We start from the raw sequence: 19631 nt of genomic DNA, 5'->3' as shown, positions 1-19631 counted from the left end.
GCTTGACTCCCTTTCAGTGAAGAAATTTTTCCTAATATCCAATCTAAACCTCCTTGAAGGTGTTTCCTCATGTCCTATTGCTTGCTACTTGGGACAAGAGACCAACCCCCATGTTGCTACAACCTCCTGGCAGGTAGTTGTAGAGAGCGATAATGAGGAAGCTGAAATGGAAAATCATCTTAAAATGGAAAACTACTAAAGAGTCACTTTTTCCCAGAAATCACCACCATGTAGGATATGTAAAAGTAGGTGTTGTTATGGGATTAAATGGAAAAGGGACAATTAAAGGGAAAGGGACAATTCTAATGTACCAGGATGAATTAGAATTTTGCTTGAGGGGGACCCACAGCATGAAGTGATCAATAGTTGCATGTGCTGGAGACTCCTACAATGCTTTCTGTACTGATATTCCTTTGAATAATAATTTTACAAATTGCCTCTCTGATGTTTTCTTTCATGACCTAAAATCAATAAATTTGGAAGACTACTGCTAGTTTTACTCTGCCTTTTTCAGTTCAAATTTTACTTTGATGATTTTTCAGTTAAATTGTTTCTCTTCTTTGAACAGAGATCTTAGACTTCTAGAAACTTCACTTTAATGAAACAGGTGCAATTATTCTCTTTTCTGTCAAATTAAACTGCTCCTGCAAATAATATTGACTGAGCATTTAGATTAGGCTATTTTTAAAAATAGAAACAAGACTATCCTTTCTCTCAAATGTTTGTGACGGTGGGTATCTGTAATATACTGAGTTTCTCTTTGTGACACATGCTTCCATGTTTCTGGTTCATACATATGATTAAGTGCAATTCACTCTTTAATTAGTAACTGAAATCAAAATGGTTGATGAATCAGAAACTAGGGTAACAAGCCTCTGTGATAGAAGTGACTAAAGTAGGCTGTATGCATGTATTTGTAAAACAGCACGTTTTCATCATGCTCAGTTAAAGAAAAGCTACTGTACTTTAAACCGATGAACCTTTTTTGCCAACAGGGTCAAGCATCTTATCTTAGTGGAGCCATGGGGTTTTCCAGAGAGGCCTGACAATGCTGAGCACGAAAGACCAATTCCAATCTGGATCAAAGCACTAGGAGCTATATTGAGTCCATTTAATCCATTAGCTGGGCTAAGAATAGCAGGACCCTTTGGTGAGTTTTAGCTACTCTTAAATACCATTTCTGTTTTGGTTAAACATAAACATGGAGCAGACAACGCATTATGTTAAGTTTTTTTGCAAGTCTGTATCAGCCACGAAGGAGAGAGTTGGAGGAGAAAGTGGGAGAGGTTGAAAAAGGTTTGAACTCTTTAGGAGAGAAGGCAAACTCTTGCTATTAGAAGTACTAGTACGATAGTCTACAGCAAGCTACTCTGTATGATCTGTACAGGCTTCAGTTATAGTGAGTTGGATTATGCAGGTGTCTGTTGGGGAAGCCTGACAAAGAGGTGTGAATGTGAAAGGGTTTTTTCTGGTTGCCTCTGGTCACAGTCCATTTAGATTCCCTTCTAATTCCAGTTTGATGAGCAAATGGGATTTCCAAATTCCCTTCACATTAGAAGGCAGTCTGTCATAAATGCAAGAATTGGCCTGAGTTTAGAGAAGTTGAAACTGGGTTCTTTCCATTAGCTATTTTCTTACTACTCTAGGAAATCTTGTGGGCCTCATTGGTGTCCTGCATTATGGTGGCAGTTCATATTTCCATTTCTTCAACAGCACTGATGGAATGGTAGATAAAGTGTCTATACCTTAATACTAGGGCTAGGTAGTGCTGACCAAAAATACTGGTTTTAGTTAATACGGGAAATGGGGAGAAGAGTGTAATAAAATCTAAAAGTCATTATAGCTATTCCTTCTAGAGGCGAAAGAGGTTATCTGTCTGTTACTCTCTGTGCTACTGAATTATCTTCTGGAGAGTCTTGGAAAAATATATCCTTAAGATCCCTCACAAATATAATTAACTAACCTCCTTATCATTTTCGGTATTCAGTCTGAAGATAAACTCGTGAGATTTCTAGGCATTGTTTACATTTAAACCACATCTGTTTCCTAAATCTACTTCTATAGAATATATATTTCAATATGCTGCTTATGATGATTTGTTTGTTTCTTTTCAATAGTGTGACAAATTTCATTTTTCAGACAAGCAACATGTTTTGTACAAACAGATTTTTTTTTTAAGTAAAATGCTAATTTGGTTAACAAAACAACCTCGAAAATATTGAGTGATATGCACTGATTTAATGTGTTCTATCCAATAACAAGAGCATGCATAAATCAGTCCACATGGGAAAATTCAAAGCTGAAATTGTCTTCCTTAGCAATAAGTGAAGAAGCAGACTCTGTCCTGGCAAGGTGCCCCCACACCTAGCCTCACTTACAGGTTGCCGTGGAGGGCAGTGCCTTGAAAAAATTTTTCATCTGTTTCTCACTGCACTGGTAAAAAAGTTTTCCATCACCAAATTAAGTTCTTGACAGGTGAAACCTAGTTCTTAGAGAGAAGGGTAGGTTTAAACACTGTCCTGCAAGTAGACATCAGACCTAACCTGATGAAGGCGCTGAACTGATCCCCGGTTTCCTTCCACGTGCAGATGTGTTTAAGCTGATGGGCAGACCTGGTTGTTTGAACTTCACTCTAAAGCCAATTGCTCTTATTCAAAGGTGTCAGTTCAAATGTGAGCCACATTCATTGGGATATCACAATAGTATCACATGTATATTTAATCAGTCCCACAGGCAAATACTTAAAACTGGAAGAGAGACAGATTCCAGAGATATTTTTTTTTTTGAGTGGTTTCCAGGTAGTTGATTTGCATGTTTTCCTTTGCTTAACTGAAACAGTCACCCAAGAGTTTCACAGTTTGGTGGGGGTTTGGTGCTTAGGTTGGATTTCTGAATTCCATTCCTAGAGCTGGATGCCTGAAAATTCCTCACGACAACAGAAATGTCAGTGTGACCACAACCTTTTTTTGTGGAAATCTGTGTCTTCAGTGTTTCTTACAGAATTTTCATAGGCACTGTGGGAAAACATCAGCCAGACAATTCAGAATTTCTTCAATAAATATTGCAACAATGATTTACAGTCTGATTTCATTCTGAAATTTTTTCCAAGTTGCCCTGAATCTTTGTTTCATTCTCCCCTTTAAATTCCCAGGGGAAAAATGTTTTGGAATCGGACCCACAGACAAAGCACTTCTTACCAAAACAGAAAGTGAATTCTAAAATTTGATTACACTTCATGCCATGCCCTCTATGCTGATAGCAGGGCAAGGCACAGAATTAGTCTCTTTTTTCCAGGTACTCTTATTCCAAGTCAGCTGTGTTCACTTGTGTTCAAAAAACCCAAACACACAGAAAAAGAAGTCCAGCAATTGTACTCTATGTAGGGAAAATAGAGCAAAGCCAATTGCCAGATTTTTACAAAATCTTCATTGCTTTGGGAGTTAAATCACTGTTTCATAAGGGAATTATTTTTTCTTGCACTGTATTCATTTTCTAAATCTGCTTAAAGCATGCATGTTGCAATAATCTCCAGGTTACGAAAGCATAGATCACTGTGACAAGGTCTACATAAATAATACCAGGCCTTTGCCCAGGACTGGGTGGGAAGAAGTGACATCATCATAATTACACAGATTGGCAGCAGCATGAAGTCCCTACTGTCTGGGGAAGGGGAATCATAACCGTGAATAGTCACACTCAGTCAGCTCAGTGTCCACATGGAGAGCAGTGATGAGTATGGTTCCTCACAGATCACTGTTGGGATCGGCTGTTATGCATCTTTGTCAGCAGCACAAACAGTGGGATCGAGTGCACCCTCAGCAAGATTGCTGATGGCACCAAGCTGTGTGGACAACATGCTGTAGGGGAGGGATGCCAGCCAGAGGGACATGGACAGGCTTGAGAGGTGGGCCCATGCCAACCTTGTGAAGTTCATTAAGGCTGAGTGCAAGGTTCTGAACCTGGGTCAGAGCAATCCTGACCGCCTCTGAACAGAGAATAGGTGGAGAGCAGCCCTGAGGAGAAAGACCTGGGATGTTGGTTGATGAGAAACCCAAAATGATCCAGCAGTGTGTACTTGCAGCCCAGAAAGCCAACTACATCCTGGGCTGCATCAAAAGCAGCAGGGCCAGCAGATTGAGGGAGGTGATTCTCCCCCTCTACTCTGCTCTCATGAGACCCCATGTGGAATACTGCATCCATCTTGGGGGCTCTAGTATAGGAATGTTGGAGACATTCCCCTTGGAGATAGTCAAGAGGAGGGACATGAAGGTTTATCAGAGGGCTGGAGCACCTCTCCTTTGAAGACAAACTGAAAGAGTTGGGATTCATAAGAGAAGGCTTTGGGGACACCTTGTAGGAGCCTTCCAGTACCTACAGGGGGCCTACAAGAGAGCTGGAGAGCAACTTTTTACAAGGGTCTGTAGTGATGGGACAGGGGTAATGACTTCAAACAGAAAAGTTTAAATCAGATATTAGGGATGACTAATACTCTTAAACTAAGATTAGCCTTGTGGTGAGGCTCTTGTCCCAAAGATCCATCAGGTCAATGTAGAAGAGGCTTCTTCCTTAGAGAAGCTATTCAGAAAAGACTCTTAAGTTTAGGAGGCCTGAACTGGCCCCTGAAAAGATCCACTTCTCCAGTGGCTTGTTAGGAGATCATAAGGACAATGGTTTTCAGCATTAAGTCACTTTATTTATACCTTGTGCCTTATGTTAAGATTTCTGCACCTGTTTTTCATCATAGACTTCTGTTCTTTCCACCACACACTAGTTAGATGAACTAGCTTCAGAAGCAGACTGTTTTGTAAGAGGAGAAGACAGACTTGAGCAAGAAAACACCCCAGCTTTTTCAACAGTACCTTCTGGTCCTAAAAGGTGTAGTGCATTTAACCTACCCAGTGCTGCCAGAGAAAGGAGAACATATTGGTATCATGCAAGACTGAACTGGTGACAGAAAGGCACTGCTTAGCCCTTTTGCTGGTCCCAATTGTAGGTTTCTTCTATTGCTGTAGTGACCTTACTCAAACATTCCCCATATGTATTGAGTGGGGGGAGCAGCATAAAATTCTTTACTGTATTTGTATTTAATTCCCGTTAAGTGTAATTCCATCATGTTTCCCTAAGACATGCAAGTGGTAAAACGAAATACAGTTTTAGAAGCCACATGTTTCAAGGGGATGTGTTCTCGGGGCTCTAATGAAAAGCATTAGGCAATCTGATAAAATAATTTATACACATTCCCCCTCTAACAGTGTTTCCTGTTTTAACAGGATTAAGCCTTGTTCAGCGTTTGAGACCAGATTTCAAGCGAAAATATTCATCAATGTTTGATGATAACACTGTGACTGAATACATCTATCACTGCAATGTACAGTCACCCAGGTGAGGATGAATTTCCCGCTGTATGTTTTGGAGTCTCTTGTTCATTTACTGAGTGCCTGCTACTCCCTCCAATGGCCATGGCAGCAGTGTGCATGCTGGTTTGTTTTTTTTTTTTTAATTGTGTCATTTATTACATTGAAGAAAAAGGTACCAATGCACTTTTTTTTGAATTGCAGATACTGATAAATGTAAAAAGTATCCTAATTCTCTATTTGTTCTCAATTTATGTTAATTCTGTGAGAGTTTGGGCATTTCACTTAAATAATTGTTGGAGAATTTTAATGTGTAAAGAATTTCTTTAAAAACTTTAAAAACAAGTCATTTCATTCTTTGAAGGGCTACCACTCAGTCATGCAAAAACCTGGGCTCTTCCTCTTGAAAATTATATGTAAACCTTGGAAACTTAATTTTCTTAATTGTAAAAAATCCCAACCTCGTGCTACCAAAAGCACAGATACTCCATTTTAGATGAAAAGCAGGTCCAATGGCAATTGAAATTGTTTTTACCCTTTTGAATACCTTGAAGTGGTGAAACAGCTTTCAAGAACATGACGATTCCTTATGGATGGGCAAAAAGGCCAATGCTGCAACGGATTTCACAAATGGATCGAGACATTCCTATCACAGTGGTCTATGGAGCACGTTCATGTATAGATGGCAATTCTGGCAGCACTATCCAGTCTCTGAGACCAAATTCCTATGTGAAGACAATAGTAAGTTTAACTTCTAAAGCAATTGTTTGGGTTTCGTGTGGATTTGTTTAAGTCATATCTACGTGGCCAGGTTGGATGGGGCCCTGAGCAACCTGGTCTGTGTGGAGGTGTCCCTGCCCATGGCAGGGGGGTTGGAACTAGATGAGCTTTAAGGTCCTTTCCAACCCAAACTATTCTATGACTCTCCTTTTTCATACCAGCTGTGGAAATGGTATCACTTTTGATTTAAAGCCTGGGGTAATAAGTTCTGTTTTCTGTAACAGAGAGAGAGAAAACAAACGTTACATCAGAGAAAACCTAGACAAAAGTGTTGAGTCCCCAGGCTAAGAACAAAACTTGCTGTAACACTAGTAGAAGCCATGGTGATTCTTTATTTTGTTCTACAACATGCTAATAGAAGGAGGTGTTATGGTCACTGTGTTTCAAACCACACCAGTCCTACTATTTCCATGTATATATAAGATAGTGGGGAGGCTCTCTTCATCTGTATAATGCATTTGTTCCTCTGATAAGAGAGCAGTTTGTACCTGGTGCTTAGGATCTTGTTAGCATTTTTCTTTAAGTCATTAAAAAATTGGTTAGTGTTGTCTTACTACCTGAGACGTTTCTGTTTAGAGGTATGCTATTGTCATTTAAAATGTGCGTACTTGCAGCTTGAGGTGAATGTGCGCACTGCATTTTTTGTCATTAGTTTCTATAAAAAGAAACTAATTCAAAAGTATTCTTCACACATTTTCACATCAGTCAGCTGTGATAATTGAATATGCGTTCATGTTAAAATGCTGTGAGGTGATAAAATGTTTGAGCACACCAGCTGTGATGTTACTGATGTCTGGAACTATCTGGACAGAAGTGTACAGTATGTAATGTTGATCGAATACTATAACAAGTCACCCAAATAAAATTTTATGGCTTGATACAGCAGAATTTAGAGCTGGAACTCAGAGAACAGACATTGTTGTCCAGCTGTTTTAAGTGTGTTAAAGAGCACAGATACATTTCATAAATGTTGACATCCAGACTGAAATTGTTGCCTAACTGCTTAACCAAAGAGAGGAAGTTGTAACAGAAAGTCACTGTTAAAATTGTACAATATATTGCTGGGATAAGCTTATACCATTCAGGGAGATTTTTTTCCACTCTGGTCAGGGACTTTTAGAAGGAACTGTGGAAAATGGTATTATATTCCAAGCTAAAATTTTGCCAAGCCACATACAGATTCTAAAAGGTAAATTGGAGTGGTAAAATTGCAGGCATGCTTAAAAATTGGAGGGAAAGGACTCTAATGAGACCAAGATGTGGACTGGCAGTGCCATGCTTGGTAAAATGCACAGAGATTCTGTGGTTTTGTTACATGCCTTTATTCCTAAATAATTTTTACTTTGAGTTTCTGGGAGTTTTTAACACAGTAACAGCTATACTTGTAGGAGATTTGGTTAGAGACTTAAGAGAGGGTGTTTTAAGGAGAGGAGGGGAAAATAGGTGTTTCTAAAGATTAGTCTTGGACTGACTGCAAAATAGAAGACAGGTCAAGTACATTTACTGTACGCTGTGGTGACAGTTTACTTCGTAGCATTTTTACAGAGAATAACAAATTCTAGAAGTAGGCTGTTTGAGTGGAGAGTGAAGGGAATCAAAATGCATCAGAAATTTGATATGCAAGGTGTATATATCTACTAAGTTTGTTGTGCAGTGACTTGTTTGTGCTTCAGTGGTGGGATTTTTTTTCAACAAGGTGAGCAGCTGAATAAGAAGTAGTTTTACTTTCTTTTCCTGTGTAGGAAAGTTTCTTTACAAGGAAAGAATATTTTGGTATTCCTTATGTTAAGAGTGTTTTTAGGTTGTGTCTTAGGTAATGTGTAAAAGCCAGGTTCTTCAACTGTGCCAGTATTTATTTGTTTATTGCATTTTTGTGATATTGACGTGCTTCTTCACCTTTATTCTCCAGGCTATCCTCGGTGCAGGTCATTACGTGTACGCTGATCAACCTGAAGACTTCAATGAGAAAGTGAAAGACATCTGTGACTCTGTGGACTGAATGTCCTCTCTCCTTTAGAGTCATACCATAGATAGCATTTAATGGCAGTACTCTCTAGGAAATCACTAAAGAATGCAGAGCTAAGGGAACACGCTCTGCTTGCACACTGTTTCTTCTAAGAAGCCATTTGCACACTTAAACCACTGAGTGCCTATTTTTGGGGGGAATGAAGAGGTTTGAAGCTAACTTTGTACAGCTTTTCTTTTTTTTTTTAATTGTCCTGTCAGATACAAAATTACATGTAACTTTTGAAACTGGAATTTTCTTCAAAATTTAATTGAACTTTGCACATGTTGAACTCTCTAAAAATACTGAATTCTCCAATGTGGAGAACTGTATCAATAGAGATACAATGTACAAAATGCAATTTGGTTTCTTTATGAACGTTCATACTTTTTAGCTGATGTTTCATAGCAAGAATATGAAACTGCATATGTATTTTATTTTTGGAATCCACAACTCCATATACAATATTTTAAGTGGGTTTGTATTTTAATTGGAGTGGTAACAGCTTATGAAACTCATTTTGGGGAAGGGATGGGGCCAAAATAGTGAGCAATGTCTGTCACTGAAATATGTTTGTTAGTTTATAAGAAATTGAGGCTCAATATTGGGAAATGCATCTTCTGTTGGATTTTATTTCCATTTATCTCAAGGCATCCTTTTCCATCTGTGCAACTTCTACGGAAGACTCGGTTTCTATGAGTCGATGATGTTGCCAGCACTTGTGCTTCCATAAATATTTTGATGTGCAGATTTCTGTGATTTAAAATACAGAAGATGGCTTGTTAGTTACTCCACCTATTTTTAACACTTTACTGCAAGATTTGTTACTAGTCTAAATCTAACAGTTGTGGGTAAGCTGATAAGATTTCGATTAGGGCTAGGAGATAGCCACCTGGATAGTGAGCCTATTTCCCTTTTTCTTTCAGTAGAAAGCCTGGTCCATATTTTAGTGAATTTAAGCTGAAGGAGAGGCAGAGGCAGAATATTGATGTTCTCTAATTGGGAACTACAACAGCGTAATGTATTTTATTTAACATTCAGCCTCCTTATAGAAAGGATTATTATTGGAATGAACAATACCACTGTAATGAATTATAATTACATGTTTTGGAGATTCTTTATATATTTTAATTGAGTATTTCAATATCAGAGATAGTCCACTCTCTGCTACTTTTTGAATTATAGTTCCATGTTAGTACTTCACATGCCTAGTAAATTTTATTAAGAAAAATACTTTGTCACTTTAAAGCCAAATAATGTGGTTTTTTTTTTTTTTATCAAGTTTACTTAAAACTGTTGATCTGTTTTTGAATATTCAATTGACTACTGAAGAATTCTTGATACTTTTATACAAAAAGAATTTGAATTAATGATAGCACCGTCTTAAAGCTTGAATTATGTGCATTTTTTTATCAAATTAGGCAATCACTGCACATATTTATGATGTGGAAGGCAAAGATACCTAAAATATTCAGGAGATAATGTGATTATGTTCCCCAGCAGAACATAGTCTCTCTTACTGAAGGAGATATTTATCTATACGGTGCTATGTAAGCATCAAACAGTTTTTGTGACTGCCTTGACTGGTAGCACTTCATATCTAGCTTCTATCTTATTTTAATTCTATCTTATTTTAATTAAAAATAAGTATTGCATTTAATTACTTTTGCAATTAGCAGATACCAGAACTGTAAAACAAAAATTTGGATTATTTGCTAAAATCTTGGAAATGGAAAATCAGAATTATCAATTATCAATTCCATTTTTTAATATAAGATATAAATTATCAGTCATGCCACCATTTAGGTAGATGCCTTCAGCATGTTGGTAATTTTTCACCCTTTTCAGTGTCTTATTTTGTATTTACCAACTTAAATAGCTGTTTTAGTTGTGCGTACAAACCTAATGCAAAAATAAATTTTGAGTCTCCTCCAAATAATAAAAGGTGAAACCAATTATTGGAATTTTCAGATAGCACTTACTGATGGGACTTGTAGATTCCACATCAAAAGTTGGAAGTAGGGATAAAAATTGCACACTGGATGTGAATATTCTTTTAAATATACCTTGCTTTTTCAGCTTATTGTACTAATAAGACTTATTGCTTATGTTTTGCACAATGAAAAAATTCTTTGATGTTATATTTTATTAATGTTAAGACATTATATTGCTTTTTTAAAAAAAAACATGTGCAATTAAGCCCTGGAAATCAAGAGTTATTAGTAAGTTGAGGTAAATGATCCAAAATACATTAAAAATACATTAATGCTTATTTTCAAATGTCTCAATGTTCTTAGGTTTCCTTGTATTTAACTGAAGCTAGTGAGTGTTTGTCAACAAGCAGCTGCAAGCTGAGAATGTTGTTTGTATGTATAAGGAAAAGGATTCTGTGTTATCCTCCAGGAAGTATTAGATGCTACTGTGAAGGTCAAGATGGAATTCTGAATGTCCTACTGTGTGCAACATAATCTGATCAAATTACTTTAATAAATGTCATAGGAGGTGCTGAACAGAAAATGAATGGCTGAGAAGACTTGGGAGCTAGACCTTTTGTGAGCAATTAGTGCCTGGAAATAATCTCAGTTTCTCCAGAAGTTCTGTTTCAGTGCAGTGACCAGTTGCTTAAATGTACTGTGTGAGCACTGAATGCTGATGATGCTGTTTTTATTAGAGCACTATAAAATAAGACAAGAATAACAGGCATAGAAGCACCCAAAGATCTATCCCATTCTAACATCAAAATGAAGACAGCTGTGTACCAGAAGCTAGAGCATAAGAAAAAGAATCCAAAATATTAATAAAAATCCAAGATAAACTGCCAAAATCTCCAGGACACACTCTTCCTGAGGTTGTTGTGATAAAATTTATTTAAAGTAACTTAGTAATATTTTATTTGCCATGGCTGAGTTCATCTTGTTACTTATTGAACCCTGACAGATTAGATTTTAGTTCTGAAAAATGATTTTTGGAGAACTTGTTGATAAGACTCTATAATAAAATATTTGCAACCATCACAAGGAAGTCGCTGTTTGTATCTGATTGTGAAATGGAAATGGAAAATGTGAATTTGTATGTGTTGATCTTGGAAAAATGGGTCCAAACAAGAGAAATGTCATCATCTGGTTTCCTTTGGATTAAACCAATGCTGGCCTTTCTTTTTAAAAGTTAGCTTTTTATGGTTGCTGCAACTGTTTGTGCTGAACTGGTGTGCCAGTCTCTGCCTAAAATGCTCCCTGTGGTCATTGTGGTTCCTCAAATTCCCAGCCCTTCCAGATCACAGTTACTCAGCTTTTTCAGTGGGATGAAAACAAGACTAAATGCAATAAAAACATCTGGAATTAATGTATGGGTAGACATTTTCAGGAATGCCTGTTTTGTTAGCATTCATTAAAACATGAGCCTGCAGAATCTTAAGGCTCACAGTCAAGTGCTTTCAAATGGGTAATTTCTTGGGGCTTCTTGGCATATCTGTAATTTGTTTGGGTTCTTTTGGCTCTTTGACCATCAACCCATCCTGCAGTCTCTGAGCATGGCAGCACAGCCATGGTGCCTTGAAGCCTTCATGGAGGGATTTATGTTTTGTTGGGAGCAAAAGTGAAACTTGTGAAAGATTGAGGCACTACAGGAGCTGAAGAGAGACACGTTTTAGTGGGACTGGTAAGATCAGAACAGGACACAGGTGTGTGCAGCAACTGCTTTCTGGTGTTAGTCGCAGCAGGTGGAAATGGATGGAGCCTTCAGGTTTGCAGGCAGGTGATGGGCAGACCAGTGTGGAGAGCAGAGGCACGTGGCTGGACTGACAGCCTACAGCACAAGGAGCAGTAAGAGCTAGAAAAAAGGGAGGCAGCTGGAAACAGCAAAATTCAGCTGAAGAGCTTTGGGGTGGGAACATTCAAGAGCTGGTCAGCTCTGGAGGAGGATAAAGGAAATGGTGAGGGAAATGTTTGGGGTGTCTAGTGTACAGTAGCACAGCTTACCAAGGTAAGCAGCTTACCCACAGTGCCAGCTGGAGGGAAGTCTGGTTGGAAAGCTTGGATCTACACTATATGGAGCACTTTAAATTTTTGGTATCCCTCCTTTGACTAAAGCTTGTCCTTGGAATGCAAGTGCTTTTTCCCAAGCTGGACACCATTCCTTCAGACTGGTACTTGGACGGGAACCTTAAAAGAATTACCTCTTCATGCAGCACTCAAGAAATCATGAGAAACTGAATTTTACAAATCAGAAGTGAGCTGTGATAAGGCAAAGCATGTGATAGGGGGTCACTGGACACCCTGAGGTAAGAAGAAAAATCAGGCTATACAACAAGACTTGTCACTAAAGATCATAAATTCATCTTTTACAAGAGGAGTGGCTCTATTCCAGTTTGCCTTGTCGCTTTTGATCTCAGGGATATCCTACATTAAGGTTCGGGTGTGGGTAGTAGAATGTAGAAGTATAAAATATGGAAATACTTGCCACATATCTTTAAAAATAAGAAGCACAAGTAGCAGGAATGTACTGAAGACATTTTTAGATATGTACATAATTTGCATTAGTAATTAGCAGCAAGATGAAAGCAGTGACAACACTACAAGTTAGGTGTTTGCTTGCATTTTATGCTTCACTTGCAGAGCTCGCAAACTGAAACTGTTAGTTTTGGGAAGCGGGGCAGGGCTGTAAAATGGAGTGTGACCCCAAATGCATGCTAAGGAGTAGATGTGCTTTGAAAATGAACTACTGCAAAAGCAGGATCTCCATATATTTACAGGTCTATTTCTGCACTCTCGAATTCACCTACTTGATGTGTAAATGAGTGGAGCTGTGAATGGAGCGAGGTGCGGCTGTCACTTCCTTTGTAGTGTTGTGATAGTTAAATGCTTGCCTGATACCCACCTGCCTTTCTGCTTTGACTTTATTTAAGGATTCTCACACTCACTCCGAGCTCAAATCTAAAATGGAGGCTAAAGAGCTCAATCCATGCAAATCCCCCAGCTAGAGACCCCCTCTGAAAAGGAGACTATTACTCACATCTACCCAAGGTTTGCCGTTCTTCTTGGTGCCTGGCAGGAGTGAGATTACTTGTCCTGCTGGACACTGCACCCCTGTGTTCAGTCATGTGCCATGGCCAGTTCTGCCTCATGAGTAACCCCAGTAGATGCTTTGGTGAGTACAGAGTTGAGGAAAATAACATGCAAGCACAGTAGAAGAAAGACTCTGGTAGTGGGGTCATGCGTGGGGGAAGAAAGACCAGCACATAGTGACTCCTGAGAGTGGTGGGATGGTGAGCCCCATCCAGCATTTGACCCTGGTTTGTTTCCCAGTTTGCAAGGCCTGAGCACCATGCTGCTGCTGGATTTGCTTGCTGCACACGCCCAGCTACAATTTATTTCTCCATGTCCAGCTCCCTGAGCTGCAGGATGAAGCATTTGAGCCCCTTAAGCACCTCTGTCCAAGCATTCCACCAGCAGTGAGCCTGCTCACAGCTGAAGCCACTCTGGCTGTTTCTGCAAAGGAACTTGGCAGAGCAACAGTGGGTGCAGGTAAGGAACAGAGAAAAGTGAGAAGCCAGCTGGCTCATCCCCTGGCACTGACTCTTTCCTAGCTTTCAGCCCCTCCCTGTGCTCAGCAAGAGGCCTAGCCAAGCAGGAGGTTCCCAGTCAGGAACGTGTCTTCCTGGCCAAAAGTTGTAGAATCACAGAATGGGTTGGGTTGTAGTAAACTTCTAAGATTTCCTAAACCTTGAAAGCTGCATCCAACCTGAATTACCTTCATGGAGTGCCTCATGCCAATGGATAACTCTTCTGCACAGGCAGGACTGGGCTGCACTGGGAATTTGTGCATCACCCTGAAGCAGCTTCTAGGCTGTGTGACACCTGCCATAGTTCCTGGCAGCAAAGCCTGCCTGAGTACATTAGTTAGGGCCATGCTTTGTTCACGCGAAACAAGAATTCAGGTGTGTCATCAAAATGATGCATAAACTGTTTTGGAGGTTTTTTGAATACAGGCAGATTTCAGCAGCAGTTTGGGGACAGCAGCTGCTAAGCACACAGTAGTGTTTGCCTGTTGTAGAATGGCTATAGATTTGTTTTATGAGGGTTCTAAAAATAGTTTTTGCTAAAATGCTCGAGGGTTAGTGAGAAAATAAATGCATTTTTTTTTTTATCCCAGCAATATCTGGAAACAGATGAAAATCCAGCCAGGTGAGTGAATCCAACCTCTCATCAAGTCACATCTTTAATTGATAGGCAAATTATAACAACGGTATCTGCCCCGGCTCCTTCAGCGCAAGCCAGCTCCCAGCTGGGGCTGCGCATCCCTACCGCCCCAGTATCTCCGTGCCTGCACTGTTGGCCTCGTGGAGCCGGGATGGCAGGAGCAGGGAGGGAGGGGGACACTGTCCCCTGCTTTCCCCCATCGGCTGGGAAGCTGAGGTTCTCTACTCCTCTGCTCCATCAGTTCTCCGCAGACCCCACTAGAGGGGACACGGCGCTCCCAAACCGCCCCGGCACTTCCTCCGGGCTCCGGCTTCTGCACGGCGCTGCTTTTAACGAAAGAGCCGCGCTGCAATTTCTTCTTCCACGCTTGATAGATGGATACCTAAAGGCAAGGGGCAAGGCTGAAATAGGCATTCCAGCCGTTTGATTCACGCCTGTCATATGGGAAAGGGCAGGTTGTGGAAGGGGTGAGTGTGGTGCCATCCCATTAATGTAGATGCCTGTAGTACCGCATCTTTGTTTTATTTATTCTAATGCTTTTTCACAAGGCAGAAATTAAATCCGCAAAGAAAGACTAGACGTTGGAAAGAGGAGGGGGAGCACAAATGAACCTCCTCTATTATTACAGACGAGCCCCAGAATGAGAATAAATGGTGATAAGAGGAAAAAATAGCTGCGACAGAATTATTAAATAAGGGGCAACTTTTAAAGTGGCTCCAGTCTGGCTTCTAATTTTGTTCCTGTAATTTGATTGTGGGTTTAAATGGGACTGCTTAGACATTAGATACTTCATCTGCAAGCAGCAGCAGGTGAGCAGTGCAGGGGTATGTGCCAGGGCCGGGCGGGTGCTCCCCCAGCCCCGTGGAGAGGGATGGAGGGCGGGGGAGAAGCTCCCTCCTGCCAATCATTCCGCCACGGGCAGGGGTTGGGACCTCCAGAAATGGGCTGAGAAATGGGACACGGGGCACGGACCCCACCTCGCCTCTCGCTCCGGGAGATGTAGCAGCGCCTGGCCGGCCGTGCCCTGGGAAAGCCCTTTAGTGAAAAACACTGCAGGTACGGCTACAGAAGCCTGCTAGGGGCTGGCACCAGCACAAGGGCACCGCCAGCCTCCATTGCAGCCTGCCGCCACTGCATGTCACTGTTAGGACAGAGCCACCCAGACTGAGGTCTGTGCAGCTCTGGTGGGGACAGACCCTGCTATCCCCCGGGTGGCACCGCCCTGTGGAGATGGGCTGTGGGAATTCAGCACCCAGGGCCCGTTGCCCCGTGGTGAAAGCAGTCAAAAAGCTGAGTGTGCCCTGCAAAAATGGGTTGTCACTGAAGTGACACAAATGAGTAGTCTGAATTATGCTTCATTAAAAGAGTAGGGCTTTTTCTGGGACAGGCACCAAAGTAGAACCTGGTGTGGATAACTGGGGACAAGGGAGTAGGAAGTGCCCTTCCCACTGGTCATTCCCAGTCAGCCCAGTTCCTCACTGGGGCAACTGAGGTTGCATTATCTCCTGCTGAGGGGAAGGGATGGTTCACCAGACCTTAATGGTCGGGGGGGGATCGTGGGAGCTGGGGCAGGGTGAGATTCCTTCCATCAGCTGCCCCACTCAGGATGGTGATCAGCCCATAGCAGGGAGCAGGATTTGGCCCTACTACAGCAGGATCATGGGGCTAGCCAGGATGCCAAGGGGTGCTGGGGCAAACCTGTGAGGCTGAAAGTTCATCCCATGGTTTAGAGGATTTATGGCCACAGCTGTGGCAGAGCCCATATGGGCACTGTGCTACTGGGCACCTGCCTTCCCAGTCTAGGTGCTGATGGTGCAAGAAGAGGTGACCTTGGCCCATGCCATTCCCCTTGTCTGCGTTCCTATTTCCAGTTGGAGGTGGGATTAAGGTGACAGACTGCATGAGGGATGATCATGTGTCTGCCTCAGAAGTACCTGCTACAGAAACAGGGCATGATACACTGTTCAAGGGGAAAACTGTGCCAGTGATCAGGGGACATGGCTGTAAGTAAAGCAGAGGCTCTTGCCCTTTGTGGCCCTCAGCCCCATGTGCTTCTGGACATCTAACAACGCTCTCTGGAAGCAGGGATATATGCTGAGAGGGGAAGGAAAAACATCTGCAGCAACATGACCTCTTTGTTTGATGGGAAATACAGAAAGAGAGGTGACATTGCTGCAGCCAGTAGTGCACTTATTACACATGGTGGGCAGCAGTGTCACTATATGCAAAGCCATGTTTGATCTACCCAATGCCTATATTCATCACCGTGTGTGCCAGCTGCAAGTAGACAAAAGCACTATAGTGTCCCACTGGCATTTGAGGAGATCACCTGGGAGATGCCCATGGCACCCTATGACTCCTTGGACCAACCATCTCAGCACTTGTCATATCATCTCCCTTCCTGCTGCAATCTGCTCTCCATGGTCTGTTACCACTGAACCCAAGTGCCTGGCCCAGACCCTGTGGCCAGGTCACCTATTATCTCTGTTGCTCCTGAAGGACTCAATGTTAGGACAGGAACAATTTAGCAGCCCAGCACTTCCTGCAATACGGAATTTCTTAGAGCACCTTTCAGATTGAAACCCTCTAAACGCTCAGCTGCTTGGCAGATCCCCCCAGCACACTTGCACAGGCTGTCTGTCTCAACAGGATATTAAAAAGAAGAGGTTATAAAAGCAAGGCGTGATATGAGGCGAGGCTTAACTCGCAACACCAACATTTATATCCTCTCTGCAGCTCATGTTCAGCAAGCAGGAAACATCTGCAGCCCTCACTGCCCCCTCCTCATGCCCTCCTGGGCTGCCACACTCCCCTGGGGGCTCTGGTGCTGTGACGGCAGTCGAGTACACAGGTCCCACTGGGCTGCTTTCTCATGGGGGACCAGGAAGCCTGTTCCAGCTCTGCCTGGGGCAGCCAGCCCTGCCTGAGTTATGTTGTCTGCCTCTGGTCCTTCCTGCAGGTCTGTAGTCCTGTGCTGTGGGTGGCTTCTCCTCAGCACAGACACCTCACTTAAACATTGCTGCTTATCTTCAACCTCATCTGCTTCTGCTCTTGGCTGGATTTCCTGGTGGCACTCTGCTCCTGGCTGACCATGCCAGGGGCTATCCATGATCTCCAGGTCTGACCCTGCTATGGCAAATTCCCATCACTGGCCAAGTTGTGTTTACTCAGTTTCCCAAAACTCTGAAGAAAACTCCCCTTTGCTATTTGATTCCCACCAGCTCCACATCTGGTTAATCATTCAGGGCAAATGGTGTTTCCCATGACATTATCAGGGAAAGAAAGAAAGATCAGGTATCACATCCTGCTGGGCCCAGGTACTGGAGGTGCCCCAGCTGGGACAGGGTGCAGAGGGTGAAGCAGTGAGCTATCCACTGTGACATGAAATGGCATCTCTCAATTTTAATATCAAAATAGCTGGCCACATTTTCTCAATGTGTGCAGACATAGCTTCCTGTCCAGCTCCAGATCCCAGTGATCAGGACCACTTAGAAGAGAGATTTCTCTCTGTCATGGCTGCCCACTCTCATAATCGTTTATTCCTTTTTGCCCCTTGCCCCCCAGTCATTTTTCTCCTTCTTCTTCCTCCCTTCTGGTTTTACAGTCACTGGATAGACAGGCTCACAGGCTATTTTTAGGTTTCTAAATTACTTTTCAGATCTATTCTAAATTTGTCTCTCAATAATCTGAAATCTTGACATCGCAGGAGCAAGAATCAAATCTGAAAAAGGTGAAAAAGTTTAAGGTCCATCTTACTGGGCTGGGCCCCTTTGCTGTGGCAGTGTCTTGGTCTTCCTTCTCCTCATCTCTCACCTGTCCCACAATGTGTACCCTGACCATCCTGACAGGGGCAAAGGGTGGTTATTCCCACCCAAGCAGGGTCCAGGACCAGGAATGCCTAGGGGAGTGGGGGAACAGAGGAGCCCATGGACAGAGAGGGATGGACGCAGCACCCCAGGGTCCTGCTTTACCTGGGTGCAGAGCAGGGAGCCAGGTGCTTAGCTGGGTTTGCAGCTGTAGCGCATTGAACTCCAATGATTTTTGTACCTGCAGAGCCTCCTGTGGGGGTGGGAGAAGTAATGTTTTTGAAAATTAACCAGGAAAACTGGTATTCTTGAAGAAGGTGATGCTGGAAGCCCAAGGCAAAGCTAGGAAAAGGAGGCAGGAGTCCTGCTGTGCGGTTGCTGCGGGTTGCTCTTACGCAGAGCTAAAAAATAGGAAAACTTTAAAATATTCCTTAGGGGCTGGGCACCCTTTGAGCCGCTGCCAGCTCTTCCCTGCAGTGCCTAAAGGATAAAGCTTTTGTCCTCACTTCTAAATGTTCCACACCCTGCAAACAGCAGACCCCCAATCCCTCAATAATTGCCCTTTCCACAAACCACGCACAAAGGATTTTATCTCGTGGCCTCAGATGGATGAAACCCTTGGCTGTCGGGACAAGGCTGCGCTCCCGACACCCTGAGCCAAGAAGCTGTGAGGGCTAAATGCTCTTAAAAATAAACTATTTCCTCCTCCGTCGTTCCTGACAGCCAGTTCCTAGGCAAACCAGCAGGATGCTGCGCCGGGCTGGGGGGAAGGGGAGGGAAGGAGAAAAGGAGGGAAGGAGTTAACCTTCTTCCCATGGTAAAGCACTGAGGCTGCTTGCCAGTTTTCGGAAAAGCTGCAAGTCATTCTGCCAGGACGAGGAGGAGGTTTTGAAGTCTCTGGGATGTTCTCAGGAAAGTGCCGCAGTACGAGCCCAGCTGAGCTGGCATGACAGGAGGGGAGGGGACCTACCCGAGACGGGAAGTGCGGAAAGAAACCCCAAGCAGGAGCATCCTGGCAGGATGCAAAAATGCTGTTGTCTTCAGGTTTCCTTCCTAACCTTCCCCTCTCCTTTGGCCCTCATCCTTCACGTGTCCCAGCCCCAGTGCTCCAGACACCTCCATGCAGACAAGTAATTTGGGGAGTGAAATGGTGCTGCAAGCCCGAGGCAGGAGTGGGAGCAGCCACTGCAACCCTGATTCCCTGGATCACTGTAAAATAATGGATACCCTCTGACTGGGGGAGAGGTCTGCTAGGGCTTCTCCAAGCACTGCCTCCCTGTCCTGAGGGGATAGCTGCGCCTGCCTCCTCCTCTTTCCCCCTAGCCCTAAAGATCCCCCAGGTATTCCCTCACTAGTTTCTGAGAGAAATGTGCTGGAGTTGATGGAACATAAGGGGGCATCTTGCTATCAATACCCACTTCCTGGGAGGAAAAGTTGTTTTCTGGAAAAAATAGCAGTACATGGTGCATTACATTTGGAGAGAAAATAA

At 42.7% G+C, this 19631-nt stretch overlaps 1 protein-coding gene across 2 annotated transcripts in view; it reads left to right on the top strand.

Annotated features, from left to right (window-relative positions):
- ABHD5 (abhydrolase domain containing 5, lysophosphatidic acid acyltransferase) overlaps nt 1-11156 on the top strand; it is a 28232-nt gene extending 17076 nt beyond the window's left edge. For both annotated transcript variants that reach the window (XM_059846990.1, XM_059846999.1), the window contains 4 exons: nt 996-1150; nt 5271-5382; nt 5909-6095; nt 8044-11156. In XM_059846990.1, the coding sequence (XP_059702973.1) occupies nt 996-1150; nt 5271-5382; nt 5909-6095; nt 8044-8133 (544 nt within the window). In that variant the 3' untranslated portion in view covers nt 8134-11156. The remainder of the gene's footprint in view (nt 1-995; nt 1151-5270; nt 5383-5908; nt 6096-8043) is intronic.
- The last annotated feature ends 8475 nt before the right edge of the window (nt 11157-19631 follow it).

Source organism: Haemorhous mexicanus, chromosome 1, assembly GCF_027477595.1.
Source record: "Haemorhous mexicanus isolate bHaeMex1 chromosome 1, bHaeMex1.pri, whole genome shotgun sequence".
Lineage (NCBI taxonomy): Eukaryota > Metazoa > Chordata > Aves > Passeriformes > Fringillidae > Haemorhous > Haemorhous mexicanus.
Note: the sequence above shows the minus strand (reverse complement) of the source record. Positions and strands in the feature narration are given on the sequence as shown.